This window comes from Giraffa tippelskirchi, chromosome 2 (genome assembly GCF_054371585.1).
Source record: "Giraffa tippelskirchi isolate mGirTip1 chromosome 2, T2T-mGirTip1v1.2.pri, whole genome shotgun sequence".
NCBI lineage: Eukaryota > Metazoa > Chordata > Mammalia > Artiodactyla > Giraffidae > Giraffa > Giraffa tippelskirchi.
Window position 1 is genome coordinate 62669750 of NC_137276.1, and position 27741 is coordinate 62697490.

At 38.5% G+C, this 27741-nt stretch overlaps 2 protein-coding genes across 14 annotated transcripts in view; one reads left to right on the forward strand and one right to left on the reverse strand.

Annotated features, from left to right (window-relative positions):
• The window catches only part of ADK (adenosine kinase), a 519359-nt gene extending 512602 nt beyond the window's left edge, over positions 1-6757 (reverse strand). For all 4 annotated transcript variants that reach the window (XM_081564617.1, XM_081564638.1, XM_081564648.1 and 1 more), the window contains exon 1: positions 6665-6757. In XM_081564617.1, coding sequence (XP_081420743.1) covers positions 6665-6729 — 65 coding nt within the window. In that variant the 5' untranslated portion in view covers positions 6730-6757. The remainder of the gene's footprint in view (positions 1-6664) is intronic.
• AP3M1 (adaptor related protein complex 3 subunit mu 1) lies at positions 6494-27684 on the forward strand. Of its 10 annotated transcripts, none has more exons than XM_081564275.1 (10): positions 7209-7249; positions 7348-7671; positions 14994-15269; positions 15959-16130; positions 19766-19903; positions 21361-21446; positions 22173-22306; positions 23158-23365; positions 24968-25112; positions 25574-27684. In XM_081564275.1, the coding sequence occupies exons 3-10, from the start codon at positions 14997-14999 to the stop codon at positions 25672-25674; spliced, it is 1257 nt and encodes a 418-aa protein (XP_081420401.1). In that variant the 5' UTR covers positions 7209-7249; positions 7348-7671; positions 14994-14996; the 3' UTR covers positions 25675-27684. The 10 variants fall into 10 exon arrangements, with proteins under 10 accessions (XP_081420395.1, XP_081420401.1, XP_081420419.1 ...); XM_081564293.1 differs by having other exon boundaries at positions 15046-15269; XM_081564282.1 differs by having other exon boundaries at positions 7469-7671.
• Positions 27685-27741: the final 57 nt, after the last annotated feature.

A 27741-nucleotide genomic window follows, 5' to 3' on the forward strand; every position in this document is an offset into this window, starting at 1 on the left:
CCACCTGATGGGAAGAGCTGACTCAGTGGAAAAGACCCTGATGTTGGGAAAGATTGAAGGCAAAAGGAAGGGGGGGGAGTAGAGGATGAGATGGTTAGATAGCATCACCAACTCAGTGGACACAAATTTGAGCAAACTCCAGGAGATAGTGAAAGACAGGGATGCTGGCATGCTGCAGTCCATTGGGTTGCAAAGGGTCAGATAAGACTTAATGACTGAACATAACACACATGTGTATATATACATATAATATATATATTCTCTTGATTTTTCTTGATTTCTCTGTACTACAACTGGGTGAATTACTCAGTACTATCTTCCAACTCATTAATTTTTGCTTTAAGTGTGTTTGGACTGGAGTTTAACCAACTTTTATTGTTTAATTTCAGTAACTTTTTTATTTTATATAGCCATTTACTTCATATTTACTATTTTTTATTTATAACATTTTTAAAATATTTCTATTATTTCTTTTATCTTTTCAAGAATCTTTAAAAATACTTAAAATCAGTTTGAAATTGCTCTAACAATTCCATTAGATTTTAAGTGAGTTTATTTCCTGGTGGTTGTATTTATTTTCTAAGTAATAGTCTTCCTTATCTGTTTGCAGGCTCAGACTTTCCCTTCCTTTTTCCAATGGTTTTGAGGTAAGCCACTCCTCTTCTAGATTCATGACCTCCAAGTTTGGTGCTCTTGTACCAGTTGATAATGGAGAAATTACAGTTCCCAATTTTGAGCCATCTGGCAGCTCAGCCACTTCTGTGTCACCACTTCAGATTCACAGCTTTTAAAAGCAACAGCCAGGAACAGAGGCTTTCAGCCTTCTTTTCAGTCACTCCCCATCCAGCTATAAGATTCATTCAGGGTATCTGACTCCAGCTCTCCTGCACAAAGTTATTTCCACTTGCTCCTGAACCCAGAATCTAAATGCATGTTTCCTTTCCATTTCAGTCCCTGGAGATGTTTATCTTGTTCTTGAGTATAGCTGGATCTTTTCTTTTTCTGCCTAAATGTGTAATTGCAGAGTTTGGAACAGGGTAGGGAGCCAAAAGCAGTATAAACAGTACCACAACAGCAATAGTTAACATTTACTGAAGACATACTATGAGCCAACTTTATATTTATTTTTTCATGAAATCCTCTCAACAATCTTTTGAGGTAAGTACTTTTATTATACCCATTTCAAATGTGAGAAAACAGAGGCATGGGGCCATTAAACAATCTTACCAAGATCACCAGCTAATAAGGACCAAGGACCAAAGGTCTGATTCCAGAGACCATGCTCTTAACTACTGCCCTGCTGGATTCCATCCTGACCAGAATGCTCGAGAATTTTGATTCACTCTCCTTTTTTTTCCAATTTAACTCTGAATATTTTGCATACAGACAGGATTTTATTGGCTGGAAGGGAAGTCAAGCCATATTCCAAGTAGAAAGTAGCATATTGGCCTCATGTTTTATTTAGTGTTATTCAGTCTAGGCCTATACCTAATACCAGAAACTTAGTTTTCAATGCCTTTTTACCAAAAGTCCTTCCGACTTTGCCTGGGCTCCAAGCATTTCATGTTTATCTCTAGATACCTAGGACCATCCATGGAGGCTTTCCTCTGACTTTGCCTTTTCACCACCCTCACTCTGCCTTAATTTATAATGCCTAGGAAAGGACTGTATTAAAGCATTCATACAGAATACCTCCAAGAGTTCCATTTTTCATTTTCCTTCATAGTCAAAAGCTTTAATATTAAAGGATTAAATTTGTAAATGTAAGTCAACAACATGCAATGTCACCTAAAAAGAGCCAAACTCGATTTTAGGCTGACCTGTTAAAAGCATAAGATCTAAAAAAGTAAAACTCATTAGTCTCACTCTATGCTGTGCTGATAATTCACCCAACAAACATTAACTGAATAGCTCCTAAGGACCTGGCACTGAGCAACACACTACGGACACATGATCAATCACCCTTTCTCTTTTCTACTATGCATACATTTTCCACATTTAATCCTCACAACAGGCCACTCCGGGAACAGTATGTTCCATTTATAAAAATCATATTCCACAGAATTTTCTGAAATAAAAAAAAAGTGTTTTAAAAAAAGAGGTTGCTAATACTGTTGCTTTGTCATCTAAAATACTTACAGACTTTTCTGAGGCTTAATACACAATTTTAAAAGAGAGATTAGTAAAGTAAAAGACAGATGGAAAGACTAAAAGGAGTCCATAGAAGAGAAATGGCTAGGCAACAATAGCTTGAGAAAAGTTCAACATTTGCTGACTGGAGAAGTGCAGTTTGTTTCCTTTTTAATAAAGATTAAAATTATATATAATTTATATGTTTAAGTTATATAAAAGTCATGACCCAGAACAATGTGTAATTACTAACATCAGAAAGAGTTACAATGGCTCTTCAGATTCAGCCTTTCCTAACATCAACTTCAAAGCTTACAAGTATTTTCTATGATGAATAAGTCAAGCTATTCTTAATGAAGCTTAGGCAGAACTTGAGACTGGTGAGAAAGTCAACACAAAGTCTAAGCAAAATAAAGTCTTAAACTTGAGTTGTGGCAGCAGGATGGAAAAGAAAAGGAATTTATCAGACATAATTGAAGAAGAAAAGACCAACTTTGATAACCATATACAGAGGGAAAATGAACCAAGTATCTAGGTTCCAAACTTTGGAATAAGAGAAGTTAGTGGTGCCATTAACATATGTACAGACCATGGAAAAAGGTGCAGATTTAGGACAACAGGTGAATTTAGCTTGCTATATATGACTTTGAAGTGTCAGCAAGACACTCCAAAGGAGATATTCAGCAGTTAAAATTAGGTCTGGGCGCTGAAGGACATAGAGATAGAAAGATCACACAGGTAAAAGTGTTCAGTACAAAACCTGGACCCCTTTATACCTTCCAGCTTCAGTCAGACCAAACACATGTAGTTCCCCAACAGAGGCAGCTCTCTCCCATTTCTACCTAAAAACAAACTTTTCTTTAAAGCCAGACACCCTATTTTCCACCTCGTCAGCTCTCTGTCACCTTTCGGAATGCTCAGGTACCATTTTCCCACCAAGAAGATGGTACTGGTTCTTAGCTCTCTCACTTTGTGTACCTAGTTTTCAGCACCAAGCCTAAACTAGCAGGCACTTGAAAGACTAAAAGAATAGACTTGGCATGTGCTCAAAAAGCCTGGGAAGGAACTCTATCCTCTCAGAGGTGACAGCTCAAGAAATGAACCTGGATGACATTTCCAAAAGAGAGAAAAGAAAGTGGTCCTAAATACAGGTAATCATCATGGAACATCTTTATCTAGGGAACAGTTGCCTAAAATGCTTCTGGACTTCTTTCAGGCCTAAATACATCACTGTAACACAAGGATCATTCACAGGTTGCTAGGAAAATTAAATGAAATAGCATATATAAAGCACCTAGTGTGTCTGGCACTCAGTTAATGTTCCCTTCTGTTCCTTGACCCAGTGTGAAAACATGATAGAGCTAGCTTCTTTGCAACTTCAGTAACCCTAAAAAGCCTAGAAAAATATTTTTTGAGAAAAGGAAACTAGACTTGTCAGATGCTCTCTCTGGAGCAGAGTTTTTACAACCTCCACATTATTGTCACTTTTGCCTGGATAATTTTTCATTTTAGGGGGCTTCCTGTGTAGGAGGAGAAGGGGGTGACAGAGGATAAGATAGTTGGATAATATCACCAACTCAATGGACATGAGTTTGAGAAAACTCCAGGAGATAGTGAGGGACAGGGAAGCCTGGTGTGCTGCAGTCCATGGAGTCACGAAGAGTCAGACACGACTTGGTGACTGAACAACAGACTTTATAAGCCAGCCTCTTAAAAGTTAACCAAAACTGGTAGCTAGCCTCTTAAATGTCAAGCAAGTCATCATAAATAATGCACACAATCTAACCACTCAGTACATTATCACACTGAGATCCTTAAAGACAAATGTATATAATGAAAGTAGGAATAACCAATCACAAAAGGTCTTCACACAAAATGAAGAGATTTATTCCAGTACTCAAGTGTCTAATTCTAACTTCATGTCTACAGGTAGTAAATACTTACAAGTTTTAGGTAGACAGACACTAATGACATGTAAAATAACATTATACATGTTTAAAAATTATTAAGTATTATATGTTCATGTATTGTAACAACAAAAAATTATACACACTAACCAAAAAACAATAGAAAAAACAAAAGCTGGGTTAACAGTTCACTAGGGCTTTTGATCAAAATGTGAAGTTAATAAAGTTGACCTCGATCAAGTTACTTAACTTCTCTATACCTGTTTCCTCCTTGGTAAAATGGACATAATTATAGTGTCTACCTTGAAGGGTTGTTGTGGAATTGAATGAGTTAAAATAGATAAAACGCTGAAACAATACATATTAAACATTATTTTTTATGATTATTTTTAAGGCTGCATAGTCAGAGAGAAGCATATCTTGGGTGACTGTATAAAAGTAGGCACAGTGAAGTCAAATAACAATGAACTTGCACCCAGATACTTTGTGTTCAAACTTCAGTTCCTTTACTGTTTCATCTGGGCTTCCATTTTCTCATCTGTAAAACAGGAAAGAGCTTTGAAAATGGAGGAGCATAAGAGAAAAATCTAAGGGCTGCATCTTTAGTAGGATAGGAGGGGGAAAAGTTGGAGCTGTCTTCCAATTTGGTACAGGAAACTTTGTTAAGGTGCTTTTCAAGAAAAGCATATGCTTTTGTTGCAGGAAGAGGGACCCCTTCCAGGGCCCAAAAGTGGGCTCTTGTCTAACACTCAGAAATAAATTGTCTGAGGAGACGCACATGCTGACAAAGCAAGGGACTTTATTGGGAAGGGACGCCTGCCAGAGAGCAGCAGGTTAACAGAACCCAGGAGAACTGCTCAGCCACGTTTCTTGAAGTCTGAAGTTTTATGGTGCTGGGATTAGTTTCCGGGTTGTCTTTGGCCAACCTTTCTGATTCAGGTCCTTCCTGGTGGAGTAGACATTGCTTATCCAAGATGGATGCCAGTGAAAAAGATTCTGGGAGATGGTTGGACACGTGGTGTCTCCTTTTGACCTTTCCCAAATTCATCTGGTTAATGGTGGCTTGTTAATTCCGTGTTCCTTACCACGACCTCTTATGGTAAAATAACTTAAGCGAATGGTTACTACAGTGCCTGGCCAGGGTGGGCGGTTTCAGTCAGTGTGCTTCTCCTAACAACGTAAACCCAGGTAGGTTTGACTCAAAAGCCTTTGCTTTAGTCTGCAGTTTAAAGCTTAAAACAAAAAAAGAACATCCTGAGTCGTGGGGGAAAAAAAGAAAGTTTATTTTCTTTATATAAGGTAGGCACACGAACACTTTGGCCCTTTGAAGGTAATATGACTACATTAAAGGCATTGGCAGGGATTTCGTCACCATCCATTGAAAACAGCGTGAACAGACCACCGGACTCCTAAGTGATCTTTTCAAACATGAAAGATTCGTTCTTTCAAAAAGTGAAGAAGGGTCATGTTAGAAGAAATGAAATTTGTATAATCAGGAGTGTCCCAATAGTTTTAAAAGAGTTTTATATATCTAGCTTTACATAGAAAACCCACTGCCTTCCAAGGAGCATTTCAAAATCATCAAGAAATGTGCACACTCCACTTTATATTTATCAGGAATGAATATTTTAACCAGTAACCTTTTGTAAGTAAAAGTTGCAACAACAAATCATATGTTAGGTGCAGAACTATCTCCACTGCTGCCAAAAGTGCAAAGAAGAAAAATTAACCTTTCCTAACCATATTGGCAAATGCCATCCCCACGCCCCCGACCCTACTCCCGCAAAGCCTCCGAGGCGGGGTCTTGGTCCCTGGTAGAGGATTTGCACGGAGAAGGCAATGGCAACCCACTCCAGTACTCTTGCCTGGAAACTCCCATGGACAGAGGAGCCTGGTAGGCTGCAGGCCATGGGGTCGCTAAGGGTCAGACACGACTGAGCGACTTCACTTTCACTTTTCATTTTCATGTATTGAAGAAGGAAATGGCAACCCACTCCAGTGTTCTTGCCTGGAGAATCCCAGGGACAGGGGAGCCTGGTGGGCTGCCGTATATGGGGTCGCACAGAGTCGGACACGACTGAAGCGACTTAGCAGCAGTAGCACCAGAGGATTTGCAAAGGTACCAGCATTCAGATCCATCTAAGTACTAAAAGGAAGGTCAAAGCGCCCTTCCGCGACCTTCACGAAAAATACCCAAGAATTCTGTCTTTGCCTCAGGGTAGGCCAGTTGCTGGGCATGCTCCTCGTCATCCCCCAGGGAAGAGGAGGTGACCGCGATTGACTCGGCTCAGATCGAGTCCGGTCCAGTCCTCCCGGGTCGCACAGCCATGCGGCGGCGGGCTCCCACGTGGCTCCCATAGCCTGCCCAAAGCCGGCTCCGCACCCCGGCCGGCGCTCTGATTGGTCAAGGGCGGCGGAGCGTCTCCGGAGCCTGCAGCGACTGGGCCAAACTGGGCGGACAACGGGCAAAGGGTCGCAGCCAGGCGGGCAACTACCAGAGCTACCGGTGCGTTGACCCCATGCCGGGGGTTCAGGTTACCACCCAGCGCCTCGGTCGCGCAGCCCTACGTGGCCCCTGGCTAGCGGCAGGCATCGTCGCCCTCCACCCTATGTCAGGTAGGGCTCACCTCAGCGCCAGAGGCGCCTCCTCCTTCAGCTTTTTGGGCTTTGGCTCCTCCTCAGCCGCTGCCATCTTCGCGCTCCCACCTCACTTACGCTCCAAGACTCGCCCCACCCCTTCGTCTCCCTCTCCCCGCCCCCTCGCCGCATCACCGCCTCCTTGTCACTAAACCCCGCCCCTTCTGGCTCCTCCCAGTTTGTGCGTCTCCCAGCCACAGTCTTTTGGCCCTACCTCTTGGCCTTACCCATTGGCTAGTACACAGCTCTTCAAGACCCCGCGCGCTCGACTCCACGGACACCCCAGACTGGTTTAGGCTGCAGATGAGCGCCTGAGTCCAGGAGAGGTGAAAGCTCCCATTCTTCTAGACCTGGATGATTCAGAAGATGATATCTTAAAATTCAAAAGACGTCTTTCTTTCATTCAGCGTCTTCCCGCTCGTTTACTCTTCCCACTACTGTTGGTTATATTGATGCTGTTAGTCAGGCAATCTACTGGGCATCCCAACTGCAGGGTCCTCACTGCTTTCTCAGCTGTCTCAGCCTCGGTCCAGAGAGGACCCCGCGTCTAATCACTGACGGGCCCAGGAGCCGGGGTGAGTGTGAGGGGCGGGAGAGAGGGGGGGTGGTCTATGGACAGGGGACATCACGAAAGCTGGGAAGTAGACTGACTAACTGGAGCTCCGACTTCCAGCCTGGGGTGTGGAAGCACCTTTGGTGCTGTGGACTGGAGCCGCGCCTTCCTTCCGGCCTTCCGGTCTTTCTTGCCAGCTAGGCCGGAAGGGAACGGTGCACCTACAGCACGGTCTTCTCAGGCCTCAAGCTCAAGAGGTTCAGGCTCACTGGGGTCGCTCGTCGTGCTTCGGCGCGGGAAAAAGATCTTGTCACGCACGGAGAGCTGGAGTACCGACGACTCGGACCTCAACCCTAGGCTTCTACTTTGGTGGACAAAATCCCTAACTGACGCCAGCGGGCGTCCAGTTAGAGGGTGGCACCTGGATGAGCCTCGGGGAATACGGTGAGGAGGGTGTTGCAGTTCTTCAAAAATGAGTTAATAGGAATCTAAACTGAGGAGGTGACAGTGAGTATGGAAAAATCATGAACGATGTGGTTGGTTGGATTTGGATTGAAGTTGGAGCTTGATTAAGAAGTTGATAGTCTAGTACTAGTGTTAGTTGCTCAGTCGTGTCCGACTTTTTGCGACCCCACGGACTGTAGCCCGCCAGTGTCCTCTGTCCGTGGGATCTTCCAGGCAAGAAGGGAGTGAATTGCCATTCCCTTCTCCAGAGGAACTTCCTGACCCAGGAATTGAGCCGTGGTCTTCTGCATTGCAGAACTCTTAACCATTTGAGCTACAGGGAAGACCTGTTGATACTTGTTTCAAATTAGAGGTCTTCACATGAGAAGGGTTGCCCAAGTGGCTCAGTGGGAAAGAATCCGCCTGCCAATGCAGGAGACCCAGGTTCGATTCCTGGCTCAGGAAGAAATGACAACCCACCATTATTCTTGCCTGAGAAATTCCATGGACAGAGGAGCCTGGTGGGCTACAGTTCCATGAGGTCGCAAAAGAGTCGGACACGACTTAGCGACTAAACAACAACACATGAGAAGGAGGGATTTTATAGGACTTGGGACATATCCATTTTGAGACAGTAGTTTAGGTGGAGATGAGAAGTTGAAAAAAAAAAAAAAAAAACAGTCTGATAAGCAAACCAGAAAGAAACTTTCCAGGTGAGAACCAAAACAGATGAAGTTTCATGTAATTTGGTAAGAAGTATTTGTTTTGTTTGGCGGACACTTAACAGTGACATGAAATGCTGCAAGTATCAAAGGAGGAAGTTGAAGTCTGAGAATAGGTTGTTGGAATTGATGATTAAGAAGTCATTGGGTCATTTGCAAGAACTGCTTTAATAAGAGTCAGTTATTGAGAGGAGAGACTGCAAGTATAGACTAATGCTTCTTCATGTGGAACATGAAGAGAAAAATTGTTTGCAAGCTCCCTAAAAGGTTTCGGGTTTGTTTGCTTTAAAAGATACAAGGCACTTTATGAGCAAGCAACTAATGTATAAGATTAAAGATTCAAGAAAGAAGAAGTAAGACCTTGGAACAGAGGAGAGGGGATGGGATCAGAATTAGAGGTGAAAGGATTAATGTTGGAAAGAACAGAGGACACTTTCAATTGGACCATAGGGAAAGTAGAGGATTGAGATGAGAGAAAAATTACCGGAATCCTAATATACCTTTAGTTGGGAAGCTCTCTTGGCAACAAGGTTAGCTCTTCTTACTGAATCTTAGGATTTTACAAGGTTTCTAAACAGTCAGCATAATAGACTATTGGCTTTCCCTGCAGACTAGATATATTTAAGTAGCTCAGTAATATTTTAATTCACACATAACAGATGGTATTTGTAGAGAGGAGAAATTCACTTTCTCAACAAATGACCTTCTCTCCTTTTGCACAGAGAAAATAGAAGCCTTCATCTTGCAACCAGGTATACAAATCTGCTTTCCTGTTTAAAGAGGGAAAAGTGCCCCTTCTCCTTAGGAAAGACACATGCTTTCATCGAGTTTCCCAGTGGCATCCTCCCCTACCTTCTCAGAGTCCTCTTTTTCTTTTTTCTTAACTTATTCCCTCTCTCCTACATCATCAGCCTCCCTTCTACTCACATTTTTCCTTCAGCATTTAAAAATATCCTTCCTTACTTAAACTATTCCCCTTTATTTTCTTGCCTTTTTTATCTCCTTCACAGCTATAGTTCTTGAGTGTATCATCTACTCTCCTTATCTCTGTTTTTCCCACTTCTTGCTATGTCCTTCTCAGCCCACTGTAGTATATCTTTTTTCCACCATTCCACTGAGCTACAATGAAACTTCTTTCACTGAGATCACTAGTGGCCTCTAAATTGTACATTCTCATCAGGGACAAAATTTGCTTCTTATGAGGAAAAAAAAATCATACTTTTCATGAATAAAGCACAGATATTTATGGTACATAAAGAGGTGTACAGAAATATTCTGTGATTTTAATAATTTTATGGAGGAGGGGTATGAATGAAGGGGGCTCTGAAAAGGCCTCTTCAGATGCAATTATGAAAAGAAAGTTGAGGAACATGTAAAATAACAGATGTTTTCAGTTTTTCTTATACTTGACCTCTTTGTGCCATTTAAAATGTTTACCACTCCATTGTTCTGGAAACACACTGACTGACATACTCTAGTTACTAAAAACTCTGCCCCCTTTTTTTTCTTATCCATCTTCAGCCACATTTTCTCAGTCTTCGTAGGCCAACTTGGCCCACATGCTTTTCAAATGTTGAAGCTGAAGTTCCTTCTCTAGGTTCTCTTCTACTATACACATTCTCTCTTTGCAGTTTTAGTCTCCTTTTGTTATAATTTCCATTAATAAAAAATCATAGTTACAGTACTCACAAATCTGTCTCCAGTTTGGCTTCCCTCTGAAGCACCAGACCTCTGTATACAGTGTGTTTTGAATATATCCATTGGGGTCAAATATATCCAGAATTGGGTCAGATTATATAGGACCAGAACTAAATTCCTCCTTTTCCCTCTCATGTCCACTGCCCCGTCTCTACCCCCAAAACTTGTCTCAACGCTAAATGTTTCTCTTACCTTTTCATTTTGCCTCATCTGTATTGTCAGCACTCTAGTGTAGGCCACCACATAAGTCATCTCTCAGCTAATGTTACAATATTCAGTTGCCCAATTATCCACTTTCCATAATGCGATCTTTCTTAAAACTGTAAATTGGATTGCATGAATCCCCTGTATAAAACCAGTTTAAAAATGACTTTTGCATTGCACTGGGAACAAAGTAAACCAATATATGCTTTTCTCCATTTTTATCTCACCACCTCCCTCCACCTTCTGAAGTTGCTAAATTTGTACTGGATTTCTTTATCTTATGTTCTTTCTCACCTTGAAGCCTTGTGGATTTTTATAACACACTGTATTTCCCCTGTTATCTTACTGTATTAAATTGTTTGCCTTCTTTGCTGAACTCTAAATGCTTTGACTTCAGAGACTGTTTTGTTCAACTTGTATCCCCATTGCTTAATACAGAAAACATACAAAACTTTGTTGAATGAACAATGGTCAAAATATTGGTTAAAAATCAGAATGACTAAAATATTTTCCGATTTCATTCTCTCACCTTAAGATATACGCCCTTCTGTGCCTCCATTCTGTTATATACAAAAGGAATACATTTTCTCTTTTAGTCACTCTCTTCCAAGGGTATTTTGACTATTGTGATTGCATTGTTTATGAATCATCAGGATGCGTGTGTTCAACATTCAGTAAAGAGGGTTTATGAAATATTTAAGCTGCAATTGAAGCTCTGATGGAACTGCCTCTAAACACAGTTTCTTAAGTGGCTTTAATATAAGCTGGGAGAATTCTGTTTTCTGACTCTGAAGTCACTAGGAACAAAATAATAGTTGTGGTAGCTTTCCCAGAAAGTCTATTAAAATAATGGAGGAAGTAACTGCGGCTACTCAAAGGATAAGTAGCTAAAGAAACAACTTAATTTACACAGCTGCATGTAGTATTTGTTTTTTACACTAGGCCCTTGTCTTAATATGGATAGAAGAAATAAGCTCTCTTTCCCTATAATAGAAGGTTAACATAGGTTTTAAAGCTGCGCACTGTTGAAAGCTGCAAGTACTATGCTTTCATCTCAGCACTGAGGACAACAGCAGTAAATCCAGATGGTGGTTTGACTTACTGTATTCTTCTGAGACCTGAACTGTGCCAATAAAAACAACTTTGGTGGAAACTTTTCCTGGAAAGAATTTTTTACCAGCTTAAGATGACAAGTAGGAATCTGGCCCTTCAAATAAAGAAACTACGGAGTTGCTTCTTCAAGAACAAGCAGCTTTATTAGGGTATATTGTGGCAGTAAAGTACCAAAGATCCATGTGAACTATGCTTTCTTTAGGATAAATAGATGAAGAAAACTATATCAGCTCTCTCAAACATAGTTTCTGCTCTACGTAATTTATTAGAATACATTTGGCTTCTAACTAAACAAGAAATATATCCTTCAACTCATTCTCTAAATTTTGAGTTCAAACAGCACATTTGCTGCTCAAATATAACTGTTAGCTCCCTGTAGTTATTTAAATTTAATTAAAATTAAAACTTCAGTACATCAGTTGCATTAGCCACATTTCAAGTGTTCACATGTGACTAGTGGCTGCTATATTGGACAGCAGAGGTAGAGGACATGGCCATCATTACAGGAAATATTACTGGACACTACTGCATTAGAGTGTGTTCATGATAATTAGCTTCTAAGAGGCAAGTAAGAACAGGAGCTCAAGATTCAACTGGATGTGGGTTTGAATCCTAGGTCTGATACTTATTGTATGACCTTAGATAATTGACTTACCATTTCCAGAAATTCTTGTCTAATCTGCAAAATGGGGATAAGTATTTATAGCATTGATTGTGAGGATTAAAGAAGATAATGTAAGTAAAATGCCTAGGATAGTGCCTGGCCCACAGTAAGTATTCAGTTTTCGATATTATTAATTCACTTATCTTTAATGAATAAAACACTTTGAAGCTGAAAATTAATTATTGGGAAAGATGCTATATTCCATAGATGGCTCACCTGAAGTGCTCAAATCTGGGTCTCATTGAGTTGATTACAAAAGTTCCACTTTAATCCGTACTTTATATTTCAGATGAAAATTTTATTCCACAAAAGGTATCATAATGCAGCTTTAGTCACAGATCTTATTTCTGGATACTCCTGTTCCTTTTTTTTTTTTTTTAACGTATCAGAGAGCAGAGGTAATAGTTAAAATCAGTAGGTTCTGAAGAGCAAGTCTCCATGTTCCAGTGGTGCTATTTTAACACTCAAATGGAAACTGACACAAAGCAAACTTATTAAACAAGGCATCTGACTAGATAAAGTGGAAAAATTTAGGAAGTTCCAGATATTTATCTGGAAATGGCTACCCACTCCAGTATTCTTGCCTGGGAAACCTGGTGGATAGAGGAGACCGACAGTATAGTCCCTTGGGTCGCAAAGAGTCAGGCATGACTGGGTGACTGAGTATGGGTATTAATCTGGAAAAATTTAGTAGGCCCAGAGCCTTAGCTGTCAGGGTTTATTGCTGCCAACTCAATCAAGGTTGATTACTTGGCTAAGTAGAGATGCCTTTGAACAAAGAAACATTTTCTTTTTCTAATAAACAGGAAGCCTAAACTATTAACAGCACCCATATTTATTAATACAATAATTACTAAAGCACATCTTATTAATTAGTATTATTTAAATTAATAACTATTGAACATGCACCAAATGGAAAGAGGAAATCATCAGATAGTCTTTAAATGTCAACTGTCTTCATTAAGTAAATGACTTCCTCTGAAAAGAACTGGTCAGGTTGTCATTGTTTTCCCTGTTGATAGAATTGAATTCATTCTGGAAACTCTTCCTTTCCTCTGCAGTTTGTCTTCATGCTTAGAAACTATATTAATAGATTTTCCATTCTTTCTCCTTAGGCTACGTTTATCATTCAGCATTGTAATTTTGAATGAATGAACCTCTAGACTAAGTTACTGATACTGCATAAAAGAAAGGAGCAAGTTAACGTAATTAGATATTTGTCCACTGTCTCCCACATTACAAGGACAATAAACTCTTTATTTGAAGCATAACTAACACTCAGAAAAGTATTTAAGCTGTTAATGTAAAACCCAATCAATTAACACAGAATGAACACAACTTGTAACCATCATCTAGATCAAGAAATAAAACATTACCAGTACCTTAGAAGACCAACCCTATGCCTCACTTAAGTCACCACCCCCATTCTCCTTCATTATAGAAACTGTTTGATTTCTCTTAAATATAGATTAGTTTTGTCTGTTCTAGAACTTAATATAAGTAGAATCATACTGCATGTATCCTTTTGTGTCTGGCTTTGTTCAGTATTGTATTTGTAAGATTTGTCCATATTTGTTTCATGTAGCAATAATTCATTCATTTTCATTGCTGTTTCATTTTAATATATTAATTTATTTTCCCATTGTACTATTAATAACTAGTAATAGTGTTCACTACTACAGCATATTTTTATACATGTTTTTTGTGTACATTTGTACATATTTCTGTTAATCCACCTGGGGGTAGATTTGTGTGTTGCAGAATATTAAAGAATACTTTGTGTTAATTGAAATAATAATTTAAAACTTACCTTTGTTTATACTAAAAACTAAACTGCACAGTATTCTAAAAATGTGAAGTTTAGTAGTTTTTAGTATAGTCACAAAGTTGTGTGACCATCATTGCTAATTTCAGAAGATTTTTATCACCTCAAAAAGAAATGCAAAACCAATAACTCCCCATTCTTCTCCCTCTACCCAGCCCCTGGCAACCACTAATCTACTTTCTGTCTCTATAGATTTGTCTGTTCCAGACATTTCATACAAATGGAATCATACACTCTATGATGTTTTATATCTGGTTAGCATAATGTTTAAAGATCCATTCTGTTGTAGCATGTACTGGTACTTCAGTCTTTTTTATGGCTAAATAATATTTTATTTCAGATATTTATCAGTATTATTTATCCATTAATTGGTTAATGAATCCGTTAATCAGTTGATACACAATTTGAATTATTTCCACTCTTTGGCTGTTATAAATAATGTTGCTACAACCATTTGTGTACAAGTTTTTGTATGGACATATGTTTCCAGTTCTCTTGAGTATAAAGGAGTAGAATTGTAGTGTCATTTGGTAACTCTATATTCAACTTTTTGAAGAACTCAACACTGTTTTCACACATAGCTGCAACTGTCATAGCTAGAACCTCCAGTACCATGTTGAAAAGAAGTAGCAAAAATGGATTATTGTTTGTTCTTTATATTAAGGGAAAGCTTTTGGTCTTTAAGCATTAAGTGGTAGCTATAGGATTTTCACAGATGCTCATTATCAGGCTGAGGAAGTTTCTTTCTGTTGCTAGTTTAAATGTTTTTATCACAAAGGTGGTTGGATTTTGTCAAATGATTTTCTGCACCTTTTGAAATAATTGTATTTTTGTCTTTTATTGTATATTGTATATTGATTGATTTTCATATGTTGAACCAACCTTGCATTTTGAATAAATCCCACTTGGTCAGGATTAACCTTTTTTATACATTGCTAGATTCAGTTTGCTAGTATTTTATTGAAAATTTTTACATCTGTCTACAGATGTTTGTCTGTAGTTTCTTGTATTGCCTTTGTCTGGTTTTGGTGTCCGAATAATACAAGGATACTTTTCTTTGATATATACTAAATTTAAACATTTTTTTCTCCCACAGAAAATGATCCACAGTCTATTTCTCATAAACTGTTCTGGTGACATATTTCTAGAGAAGCACTGGAAGAGCGTCGTGAGCCAGTCTGTCTGTGATTATTTCTTTGAAGCTCAAGAGAAAGCTGCTGATGTTGAAAATGTACCACCTGTTATTTCAACACCTCACCACTACCTCATCAGTATCTACCGGGATAAACTCTTCTTTGTCTCTGTCATACAGACTGAAGTACCACCTCTCTTTGTAATTGAGTTCCTACATCGAGTTGCTGACACTTTTCAGGTTGGTTATTCATCAAGTCTTTTGAATTTGGATTATTCAAGTTAGTTGAAGGTGGGACATAATTATATTCTTTAATTTTGATGTACAGTCTGTTTCCCTGTCTCTCTGTCCCTCTCCTTTCCAACTAAGCATAAGGTCATAAAACATAAACCTTTTTAATAGGGCATACAAGTAGTACACATGGCTACTCCTGTTTTAAGAGAACAGAACAATCTCAAACTATATTTTTTTAATGCTTTATAAATTATGTCATCAGGAAGTAATAGTGCCCTCCACATGCAATTCTTTGAATGGCACCAAATTTTATAGGTTATGAAATCTTCCATTACTTACATTTTATTTTTTTTCTTGTCTTGCTTAATGTACCAGTAGTTTAAAACTGATCTGTGTTTTTTGGAGTACCTAATCATGGAAAAGGAAGTTTATAGTTCATATTCTGTTTTAACATTTCAGTGTACTTTCTGGCATAATTTGTAGTAGGAATTCAGTTCAATCTAAAAATATTAAGAAAATATTGAGAAATAGTATATAGAATTATAGAGGGCTTTTTTCCCTCTGGTTTACATATTTTCAACATCTTAAACAGTGAATTATGCTACTGTAAATATACCCTTTATAACAGAATAAAAAATATTTAGCAAACCTTTCTTCATGTCTCCCATTGTACAATACTATGTATATTTTGTTAGGACTACTTTGGTGAGTGTTCGGAGGCTGCAATTAAGGATAATGTGGTCATAGTATATGAGCTCTTGGAAGAAATGTTGGACAATGGATTTCCACTGGCTACTGAATCTAACATCTTGAAAGAATTGATTAAACCACCAACAATTCTGCGTTCTGTCGTCAACTCTATTACAGGTAAGGTAAAACAGTATTAGGAACTGAGCCATTAAAACTTCATAAATAATTCATTTTTGCTTGTGATTGGCAGATTATTAAGGTAGTCCATTTTGGCCAGAATTGTAGTTAGTGGTAATGTTAAAATGGATATATCAGTATATTTCTTTTCATGAAAAGAGCCTGTATCTTAAATGATCGAGTTTTTGGTTATTACTCTTTTGTTGTAACTTTTGCTTCAAGACTGCAGCAATATTATTACTATTGTTTAACACTGAATAGTAACACTGAATAAATTATCCCAGTTAACCATAAGCCACTGTAGTGGCTGCTGTTAACTATTATAGTAATCACTTTGTTATATATATATATATGTATGCTGCTGCCAAGTCACTTCAGTTGTGTCCGACTCTGTGTGACCCCATAGACGGCAGCCCACCAGGCTCCGCCGTCCCTGGGACTCTCCAGACAAGAACACTAGAGTGGGTTGCCATTTCCTTCTCCAATGCTTTTAAGTGAAAAGTGAAAGTGAAGTCGCTCAGTCATGTCTGACTCTTCGCGACCCCGTGGACTGCAGCCCACCAGGCTCCCCCGTCCATGGGATTTTCCAGGCAAGAGTACTGATACATATATATCAAATAACTATGCTGTATACCTTAAACTAATACAGTGTTATATGTCAATTATATCTCAGTAAATAACAAAAAATAAAATTTAAAAAGTAGCATTTTAAAACTGGCATTACCCTGTGTCAGTCGCTAAGTCGCGTCCAATTCTTTGCAACCTTATGGACTGTAGCCCTTTAATCTCCTCAGTCCATGGGATTTACCAAGCAAGAATAGTGGAGTGGGTTGCCATTTCCTTCTCCAGGGCATCTTCCCGACCCAGGAATTGAACCCATGTCTCCTGCCTGCATCTCCTGCATTGGCAGGCGGATTCTTTACCGCTGCATACTGCACAATTACTAGAGTATAGAAAGTTTAAGACTCTGCACCGTAGAGTATATGTTACCTCCTTCAAGTCTTTATTTTATACATATAAAAGATGTATTTAAGAGAGAAAATTAGTGTATTTGTGAGATTTCATGCATTATGGGCCTTGTAATTTGTGTTGCAAACTTCTAATTTTGCTTTAATTCTTAAATATAGCTAGAAATTAGAGCTATTCAGATGACAATACTCTTTTGAAAGTATCAAAGTCTTCTAGAGAAAAGTTTCTATGAACTGTTATATGCCACTCTATGTATATACTCCATACTATACTGCATGTATATACTCCATGTACACTGTCCACCATTGCAAACTCCTTTCCAAGTGCACTGACCTAAAAAATGGGTAAGCAAGGCCTATAAGAAAGTGATCTTTCCATTATTCATCCTCATCCTCAAGAATAAGTGTCAGGAGAAGTTTAAGGAAAGATAAGACGAGACTTCTTTGCTCCTAAAATGTAAACTCTGGATGAGACACTGAGGGGAAAAAATCAAAACATATAAATAACAGTGTAAGATTCTGAAAAACAGTTCCATAACTTTATAGACAGTGTAGTGACATTAGAGGATACACATCGTGTGCTATTAAATGAAAAAAAGAGGGGGTGTGGAATACCTTGGTGGGCCAGTGGTTAGGGCTTGCTGCTTTCACTGTTGGGACCTGGATTCATTCCCTGGTTGGAGAACTAAGATCCCACAAGCTATGCAGCTTTGCCAAGAAAGAAAAAAAAAAAAAAAACACACAACCATAACAAGTTGCCCATAATTATAAATAAATATCCCCACAAAAAAAATTCTAAAGTTTGTAATACACAATAAAGATCAACAAAGTGGTTCAGTGGGTAAAGTAATCTCTCTTGAACTGTAGTGGGTGGCCCTAGGGCAGGGACCTGGAGAATCAAAAGAATTTAGGAAGGGAGGGAGGAATAAGAACATTCTTCATAGATGGAACCATATGAGAAAAAACACACAGTGGAAAAATCTTGAATTGTGTTAACCTGTTTAATAGAAGCAGAGCTGTTTTTCAGTTGAGTCATGAGATAAAAAGTTAAGCTGAGGAAGTCCTTGAATACTAAGCTAAATATTTAGCTTTTATCATAAAACCAGTGGGTTAGCATTTCAAGGTTTTGAAAAGGAAGGTTAAAGCAGTGTTTTCTAGAAAATTCTGGAAAGCAGCAGGGTTGGAGACAGGATCATCGACCATAATCACACTACAAAGTTGTATGTGTGACTGGACTGCAACTACAACCAAACGTGGGTTTGAACTGCGAGAGTCCACTTTTTTTCAATAAATGCATGTTGTAGTACTACACAATCCACACATTTGGTTGAATCCATTAATGCAGAACCATGTTTTGACAAGGCCAACTATTAAATCATATATGGATTTTCATCTGCGTAGGAATCAGCACCCCTAAACCCTGTGTTGTTCGAGGGTTAACTATATGTTTTAAAGTGAAATCAGAAATAGAAGAAAAACAATAGATGCAGCCTGCTCTGAGGGAGGGGTGTGTGTGTGTGTGTGAAAAACAATAGATGCAGCCTGCTCTGAGGGAGGGGTGTGTGTGTGTGTGTGTGTGTGTGTGAAAAACAATAGATGCAGCCTGCTCTGAGGGAGGTGTGTGTGTGTGTGTGTGTGTGTGTGTGTGTGTGTGAAAAACAATAGATGCAGCCTGCTCTGAGGGAGGGGTGTGTGTGTGTGTGTGTGTGTGTGTGTGTGTGTGTTACTCGCTCAGTCATGTCTGACTCTCTGCGACCCATGGACTGTAACCCACCAGGCCCCAGGCTCCTCTGTCCATGGAATTTTCCAGGCAAGAACACTGGAGTGGGTTGTCATTACCTTCTCTAGAGGGAAATGTTTGAAGAAATATATATACCAAAATGTTAACAGTAGCTATATTTCTGTAATAGGAAGATAGTTTTTAGCTACTTTTCTTAATTTTTCACATGTCGTTGTTGTTATTAAACATGTACTACTTTTGAATTGGAAATGTAAATTAACTGGAATGTTAAAGTGTCCCAGCTCAAGCATATATGTTTTGGATAACCAGACTTATTTTAAGACATATGTCAGTTTACCAGGAAATTAGCCAGATTTTGAATATTTTCCATATCACGTATGGGTATGCCATATGGATGTGCTGACCTTAAAATGTTAAAAGGCCAGAGTATGTTCTTCATCCAGTTATTCCACATGCAGTTACTCTCCACATGAGAGACCTATTTGGCAGCAGCTCATGTATAATTTGAGCTGAATACCAAATGGCCTACTTATCACTCTGTATTCTCAGTGCAAACATTTTATCAGTAAAGGGTTTTGAAACATCTAGCCTGTTTTCATTAGTGGCAGCAGGAGGAGATTCTGTTGTTAAGCCACTGGAATTAGATGAGGTTACTGTAACACACAGGAAGCAAAAGATAAGTAAATGAATTTAACTTGGTTTGGCAGACAAACACAGGACTATGTGGCCTATTTCTGTCTTCTAGAAATTTGATCATGTTGGTATGGATATGTCTCTGACAGTTCTGTAAACCATTTACAACTTAAGTGGAGAAAAACCCAAACACTGAAGAAGCAGCTAAACTATTTGAGTTTTTTTTTCTGCTGATAGCTTTTCTGGTGACCATTTTATATATTAGCTTTGCTTTCTATTTTTCTGATTTCTAGGCAGTAGTAATGTTGGGGACACACTCCCCACTGGGCAGCTGTCCAACATTCCATGGCGCCGTGCAGGGGTAAAGTACACAAACAATGAAGCCTATTTTGATGTTGTTGAAGAAATAGATGCAATTATAGATAAATCAGGTAATTGTGTGCATATTATCTTGTCGGGATTCAGGTGACATAAGCTGAATAGGAAACTGATATCCCTTGGCAGTATCATTTACCGGAAAGGCATTCGTTTTCAAATCTGTTTATTTTGCCCAGAGGTTACATACAATTTTCATAACCACTAGTTGAGAAATGCCAAACCTTTGTAAATCAGATCTTATGCCGCCTTACTTTAAGCCGATTATTATTGTGTATTCATTTATCTTGCCATTTATCCAGCCTAATATGTAATGTATATCTACTATGCACCATACTTCTTACAACCACTTTATGTGCAGTCCTTCTAGCAAAGACCCCAGACTGAAGAACACTACTGTATTAGAATTGTAATATTTTACTAAAAATATCTAGTCCAACTCTCACATGTTATATACGGGGAAACTGAGACTTAGTAGAGTTAAATAATCTGTTAAAGGTCACACAGCTAGTTGGTATGTGAAAATGACTTATTGTGAATTACAGACACTATCTCTACAGTGAGTTTCATTTTTATTATAAAAATTCCATTGTATAGAATAGTTGCTGTACTGTTAAAGAATAATGGTTCCTACTTCTTGAAAGTTAATGGGTATCTTAGTCCATTTCATTAGAAATTTGGCTAATTTTATTTAAAATATTTGAACTTCAAAAAAAAAATGTTCAAACCAACATTATTTACAGTTGCCAAGATGTGGAAGCAGCTTAAGTGTTCATCAACAGATAAATGTGTATATATACACAATGGAAAATTACTCAGCATAAAAAAGAATTAAATTTTGCTATTTGCACAACATGGACGGACTTGAAGGACATTATGCTAAATGAAATAAGCCAGATAAAGAAAGATAAATACTATGCATCACTTATATGTGGAATCTAAAAAAATACAACAAACTAATGAATTTAACAAAAAAAGCAGATTCACAGATAGAGAACAGAGTAGTGTTTACCAGTGTGGAGTGGGGCAATAAAGGGGTGGGAGAATGGGAGGTACAATCAGTTGGGAGTAAGATAGGCTCACAAGTATACTGTAAAACACAGTGAATATAGCCAATGTTTTGTAATAACTGTAAATGGAAAGTAACCTTTAAAAATTGAATAATTTTTTTTTTAATTTTATGGAAAAACATTTAAAAAAAAAAGTATTTTAACTTCGCATCCAGCAGTCTTACAGGCTGACTCTATAAAGATAAGGATGGGTTTGATTTTCCTTAGAATAATCATATTCCAACCAGAGATAGGAACAGCCCATGGCACTCAGTAAAGAAGTTGTCTGAACTGGTATAATGGATCCTCTGTCCACTAACCTTTTAGTAGATGTGCAAAGCTTCAGTATGTCTGACACCTGGGAGATATCTCCATTACTTTAGATATAGTGATAGCTCTAGTAAAGTAGAGCTATTTTACTAGAATACATGCATATTCCAACGATACCTTTATTATTCCTTTAGGATCTACAGTCTTTGCAGAAATTCAGGGGGTCATTGATGCTTGTATTAAGCTCTCTGGAATGCCTGACCTTTCCCTTTCTTTCATGGTAAGTTTTGTTCTGTTTTATAACTCCTTCATGCTTTATACATATGAAGTACTAAATGAAATGATAAATATTGATACATGTTTGTTTTAGATCACAGTGGATTATGTAAGAAACATTTCTAGCACAGCTTACAAAGACAGTAGCTTACATGATGAGCACTGCCTTTATGGATAGGCTGCGGAGAGGGTTTTGTCTCTGAGTATCTTAGAGTAGCTTAAACGGCTGACTGGCTTCTGCAAATCTGTGGTGCTGCTTTTACTGAATTATTATATGCTTTGTTGATATGAAAGGGCATTGATCTTGTCATCATTTTAGATTCAGCATGCTACACTACTGAGAACTACTAAGAGAACTGAGCTCTGATGCTGTCTCTGCCTCTAACTTATCCTGACCTTGAGCTTTCTTTGAACCTCAGTTTTTTCATCCATGAAGTGGAAATGAAACCACTCACGTTTTCTACCTCATGGGAATTACTGGAATTAAATTATTGAAATTCAAATAATAATGTGTATAAAATATTTGTACACTTGAAAGCATTGTGAAACGATAAGACTGTTGATATGTTCATGATAATAAACTTACATAACTGCTTTATCTGAAGGAAGCATATTTCTCAGATCTCATAATATATCTGACTAGAGTTGCCATATTCATTACACTTTATGACTAGAGTTGCCATATTCATTATACTTTATGAATATGGTTGTCTTCTCTTTTCCCTGGCAGAATCCAAGGCTTCTAGATGATGTCAGCTTCCACCCCTGCATTCGATTCAAGCGGTGGGAATCTGAAAGAGTTTTGTCATTTATTCCTCCAGATGGAAACTTCCGACTCATATCATACCGTGTCAGCTCACAAAAGTATGTTGTTGCATCAACCATAATCTCCTGTTACCTATCAGTGTGCTGTGTAGAACTCACTTTTTCCCTGTTTCATTCTAACAGTTGGTTACTTGAATTCATCATTGCTCCCTTTAGCCATTGCTCACCAGGAGACCCAGAACAAATTGGTGAAAATACGTGTCTAAAATATAATTAGTATACTTTGAATCTTAAGAGTATAGAGTAATAGTAAATATATACCTGAGAGTAAGCATTTGGGACCATGCATAACCTGGACAAAACCATGAACCCATGCCATAATTTTATTATGATCTGTGGACATTATGGCTGATAGAAGGAGACAAACTTATCTGTAGCTCTCTAGGACATCCCTCAACCAACTGGCTTGAAGTCACTCTTCTCTGCACTGAGGTTTAAATGAATGATTTAGCATCATGGGTTGTAGCTGGTTTGTCCCTTGAAAATATCAGAAAGTATTTGGACACATCAAAACAGAACTTAAAAGCAGAGGAATTTTTTCTTGGCTCTTACCACAGAGAAACTGATATATTTAGTTTGTGTAATTCTAAATTATCTTTCTCTGGGATCTTAATTCATTTCTTGAAACCAGGACTATTTGTGCCAATTGTTGATGCTATAATTAAGCTTCAGGTTTATATCTTGATTTGTATACTTACTGCTCAGAAATTGTATAATTTCTAGCACAGTGGTTCCACAACACTGTGCTGTGCTCAACTGCCCTGGTTCAGATACTGAACCTGCAGTTCTGGGAGTATTGGATATTCTATACTAGGGTTTTCATGCCACCTCTAGAGCTCACACTATTAATTGTATGTTTTTTGTGGTTGTGTCTTCCTTTCTCTTTTTAGCCTAGTGGCAATACCAGTATATGTGAAACATAGCATCAGTTTTAAGGAGAACAGTTCTTGTGGTAGATTTGATATTACAATTGGACCAAAGCAGAATATGGGGAAAGCTATTGAAGGAATCACAGTGACAGTTCACATGCCAAAAGTTGTGTTGAATATGAACCTGACACCAACACAAGGCAGCTATACATTTGATCCAGTTACCAAGGTACAGCTACCTAAAATCAAGAGTGAGCAAATGTTTCTGCAATCCTTATTTTGTGATTTGGGGACATGGGAGGACAGAGGGAAGGGTCTAATATCTTGGTTGAAATTAAAGCTCTAACAACCTAGAATGCAGACTGTGCTGTGCTCTGCCACAGGAGAGAATCCTGTATTTGCTGCTAAGTCGATGAACAGAAAAGTGAGATTCATTCCTTCTTCCTTCAGAGTCTGCCTTTTCTTATCCATTGATAATCCAGAGGTTCACTCACTCTTCAATGAGGAAGATGTAAAAACTTTTTAAAAAGAGAAAAGCATTATGTGTATATAATAATCTATTAATGGTTAATAGATATTACAACATATTAATTGTTAAGAAATTAAGACCTTTCTGTTCCTTTTTAATTTAAAAGCATTATTTCATACTCTTCCACAGAGGATGCTGACTAGGAAAGTTGCCTTCTCACCCTCCATATATTTACCTCTGCTAAGTCGCCTCAGTCGTGTCCAACTCTGTGTGACCCCATAGACGGCAGCCCACCAGGCTCCGCCGTCCCTGGGATTCTCCAGGCAAGAATACTGGAGTGGGTTGCCATTTCCTTCTCCAGTTCATGAAAGGGAAAAGTGAAAGTGAAGTCACTCAGTCATGTCCGACTCTTAGTGACCCCATGGACTGTAGCCTACCAGGCTTCTCCGTCCATGGGATTTTCCAGGCAAGAGTACTGGAGTGGGGTGCCATTGCCTTCTCCAATGTTTGCCTCTAACAGAGGGATTTCAGAGAAACTGTAAAAGATGGTTTCTCTCTCTGCTTCCTGCTTGGGTAAAAAAATATGATTCTTTTCCTCAGTAGAGTCATTGAGCTGCAAAGTAAATGAAAAGTCTTTTTTTATTTAACTATAAAATCATTGAATGTTAAAGATCATCTAATCTAGTCCTAAAGAGTCAAAGAATCTCCCCAGAGACCATACGGGGCTGAGAAATTAAGCAGGAGCTCCAGATCCCTAGCTTTCACCCCAGCTTCAGCCATAACAGCTTTACTTTCTCATCTGTTACTGAGCTTCCTCACTAAGTATTTCATTTGAACAAAAGGTTCCATCACTAAAAGTTTAAAAGCACCGATTTAGGCCTATCTTCTCATTTTACAGAAAACTAAACTTAAGCCCAGAGAGAAACAGTAAAGATGGCATAGTAGAAAGGATGTTTGATACCAGATGGCCTTACGTTCAAATCCCAACCTTTCCTCTAACTATGTGACCTTCAGCAAGTCATCTGATCCAGCTTTAGTTTCTTTGTTTGTTAAAATTAGACAAAATTTCACATCACAGACTTCTGAGACAGCGTGTAAATAGTGCTGAGGACAGCATTATATCCAAAAGTAGATGCTCAACAAATGTATCTACTTCTTTTTTCACTTTCCATTCAGAGTCACAGAACTAACTAGTGGTAAAACTCAGTGGAAATCCCAGGTCCCTTATTCCAAGACACTGTGCTTTATTTTGTACAGAAGTTTATGGTGTCTTTGAACCTTGTCTTTGAACATTTGTCTTTAATAAACAGTTCAAAAAAATAAATAAATAGTTTAGAATGTTTTTGTTTTTTTCTGTTTAAGGTTCTAACGTGGGATGTGGGGAAAATCACTCCACAAAAGCTCCCCAGTCTTAAAGGACTGGTAAATTTACAGTCTGGGGCACCCAAGCCAGAAGAGAATCCAAGCCTCAACATACAGTTCAAGATCCAACAGCTTGCTATTTCAGGTAAGGAGAAATCTGACGTGTGTAAGGGTAACTGAGTTTTGCTGAGGTCAGCTGCTAGGAGCTTAGAAGAGTAACTGACATTCTGTCTCTACAAAGAGCAACAACTCCAGTATGCCTCTCACTCTGCTTGATTTTTGAGATTTTGGAGAGCACCTTATTTCACATAGCTTCCCTTCACCCTTACCCTCATCCAGGCACAAAGAAAGAAATCATTCATACTCAAACAAAGTAGAATTATCCTTAAAAGACATTGTTTGTCCATATGGGAATCTGAACTAAAATCATACCCTCCTAGTATTTGAATCCGTGAATGCTAGAAGGAACATTGCTTCCAGATCTTGAAACAAACACTGGCTAATGTTAAATTTACTGTAAACTCTGTTTCGTAAGCAAATATTGTATTGGTTGGTGTGACCAGGATAGTAATTTGTTCCTTTCCTTACGTGTTCTTTTTGACACAGGCTTAAAAGTAAACCGCTTGGACATGTACGGGGAGAAATATAAGCCATTTAAAGGAGTCAAATACGTCACAAAAGCTGGAAAGTTCCAAGTGAGGACATGAGAAGAGGCCAGAATTCCTGAAGATTTATTTGTTTCCAGGTGTCATCACAATGTATTACTATTAGGTACCAATTGGGTGGGAATACATATTCTAGTTAAAGCATTTGTGTCAAACCACACACTGCTAACAAAGTTGCTTAGTTATGGATGTAGGGTTCTTAAGGAACTTTAAGCTAAGGAAACTTCTGAATGCCTTAGCTTATTTGTACCTTATCACTTAGGAAAATTTTAGAGGTTATTTCCTCCATAGGAAGGCACCAGCTAGAGGCTGCACATTTTAACAGTCAAGGCAGAAGTCTACAGTGATAACCTCTCCCCTAAAACAAGTGAACCGGTCTCAGCCAGCAGACGCTGTCTTAGTCTGTAATGTAGTGTATCAAGTGGAGCCAAGTGTCACACTTGATCTTAGCCATCCCCAATCATCTGTCCCAACAGAGGAATCATTCCTCCCACCCAAGAAGTTTACAGAAAACTGCCTCTTCAAGTGTTTGCCTTACTCAGCTTTTCACTTGTGCCATTAAGCAAGCACTGTAGCAAAAGCCACTCCACATGGCCCTGGCAGGGAGCATTGCTGCTCCATGCTCCATTCTCACTATACTTGGTATTGTATTTTTTATAAATAAGATTTTTATGTAAAGCTGATTTTGATTTATAGGGACCTTGCTGCAGTAAGTACCATCTCAGTTTTGTGCCACTTAGTTCATCTGTTAGCACAGTAAAAGTCATTTGTATCAAAGGGGAAAATGCTTTAAGATAATAAAAGGGAACACTACTTCTGCTTTTAGGAAGTTATTGCAAGCACAAGCATTTGAGATTTTGAGCAAACTAATGTAGTAAAAGAGAAACTTAAGTGAACCTTTGCCGTCTTCATGTTTTATAAAGCTTGTCCAATACCACTTACAACCAATTAACCTAAAGCCCTCATGCCCTAGTTCAGCTAAAGGAAGAAAATGTGCCTGCCTCACTACTGTCAATTTTTTTTTTTTAATCTTTTATCTTTTTTTCTTCTTGTTCTTAACGGTTTCAGTTTGCCTACATTCTCTGCTTTCAGGGGGACTCCCTTTACATAGTGTGTGCTACACCCAAGGCGATAGTCAAAAGATTCCTCTCTGAAACTATTGTTGAAACTGTTACTGGAGTACTTAAAATATCTCTACTCTACTGACCAAGTAGGTGAAAGTACATATATAAGTATATATACAATGAGGCAGAAACAAAATCCTCAGGAACATTGATAAACCTGTATTGATCTTTATGGTTGGCAAGTCAGCCTACAGTTATCATTTAACTTGGCTGACTTAGAAGTCCTTGCCCACTTATTTTGGTTCATTAGACATGAAGAATAGAGAAAGTTAAGATCTAAGTGCTTGTTCTTGCTATTAGTTTTCTCCTTATAACTCCATTTGTTTTGTTCTTCTCAACTTATAATTCCCTTTCCCTTATGCTAACAATAGCCCTTACACTCACCCCATTCTCCTGTCAAGGGCTGGTGGTTGGGCTGGTGTGCCACTGCACACTGGCATTCTTTCTTTGCCTGCTTATGGCATCAAGCCTGCCTTTCATCTAACAGGAAAGATCACTTTTTGCAATTTCTGGGATAACCAGTATGAGCTTGGCAGCTAATATTGAGATGTTGCCAAATGTTTATTCCCTTTGCTTAAGGTTGGTTACCCAGTTCAGTTGCTTTTCATTTTAATGTCTTCCTTTTCATTTTAATGTCTTCTTTTCAGAGTTCATACCTCAAAAAGAGCGATCAATACATTTGCTTTTCTTTCTGCAGAATCCCTCATCTCAACCATCTATATATGGACTAATTTTCTTTCTCTGCTACCCTCCCATATCCCAGCAGATTGTATGCCAAGAGTCCCTTGCCTCTAATAACTGCTGCTCTAACTTCCAAGGAGACTGTTTCCTTTTACATTTAAATTATTGTATTTATTAATTTGATGGAATCCAGTAAGTCCTTTCTCCAGCTCTGGCTACACTGTCAATAAAACGATGAAAGCAACAAGTTGATTTTTTTAGCTTGACTGTTAATTGAGCATTCTCAGATGGGCATGCCTTAGTG

Excerpts from the sequence above, each read along its gene's own strand:
- AP3M1 (XM_081564269.1), top strand. The coding sequence starts at position 14,997 with ATGATCCACAGTCTATTTCTCATAAACTGTTCTGGTGACATATTTCTA. Across the intron at positions 15,270-15,958 it reads GAGTTGCTGACACTTTTCAG|GACTACTTTGGTGAGTGTTC; the intron begins GTTGGTTATTCA and ends ATATTTTGTTAG. Across the intron at positions 23,366-24,967 it reads CATTTGATCCAGTTACCAAG|GTTCTAACGTGGGATGTGGG; the intron begins GTACAGCTACCT and ends TTTCTGTTTAAG.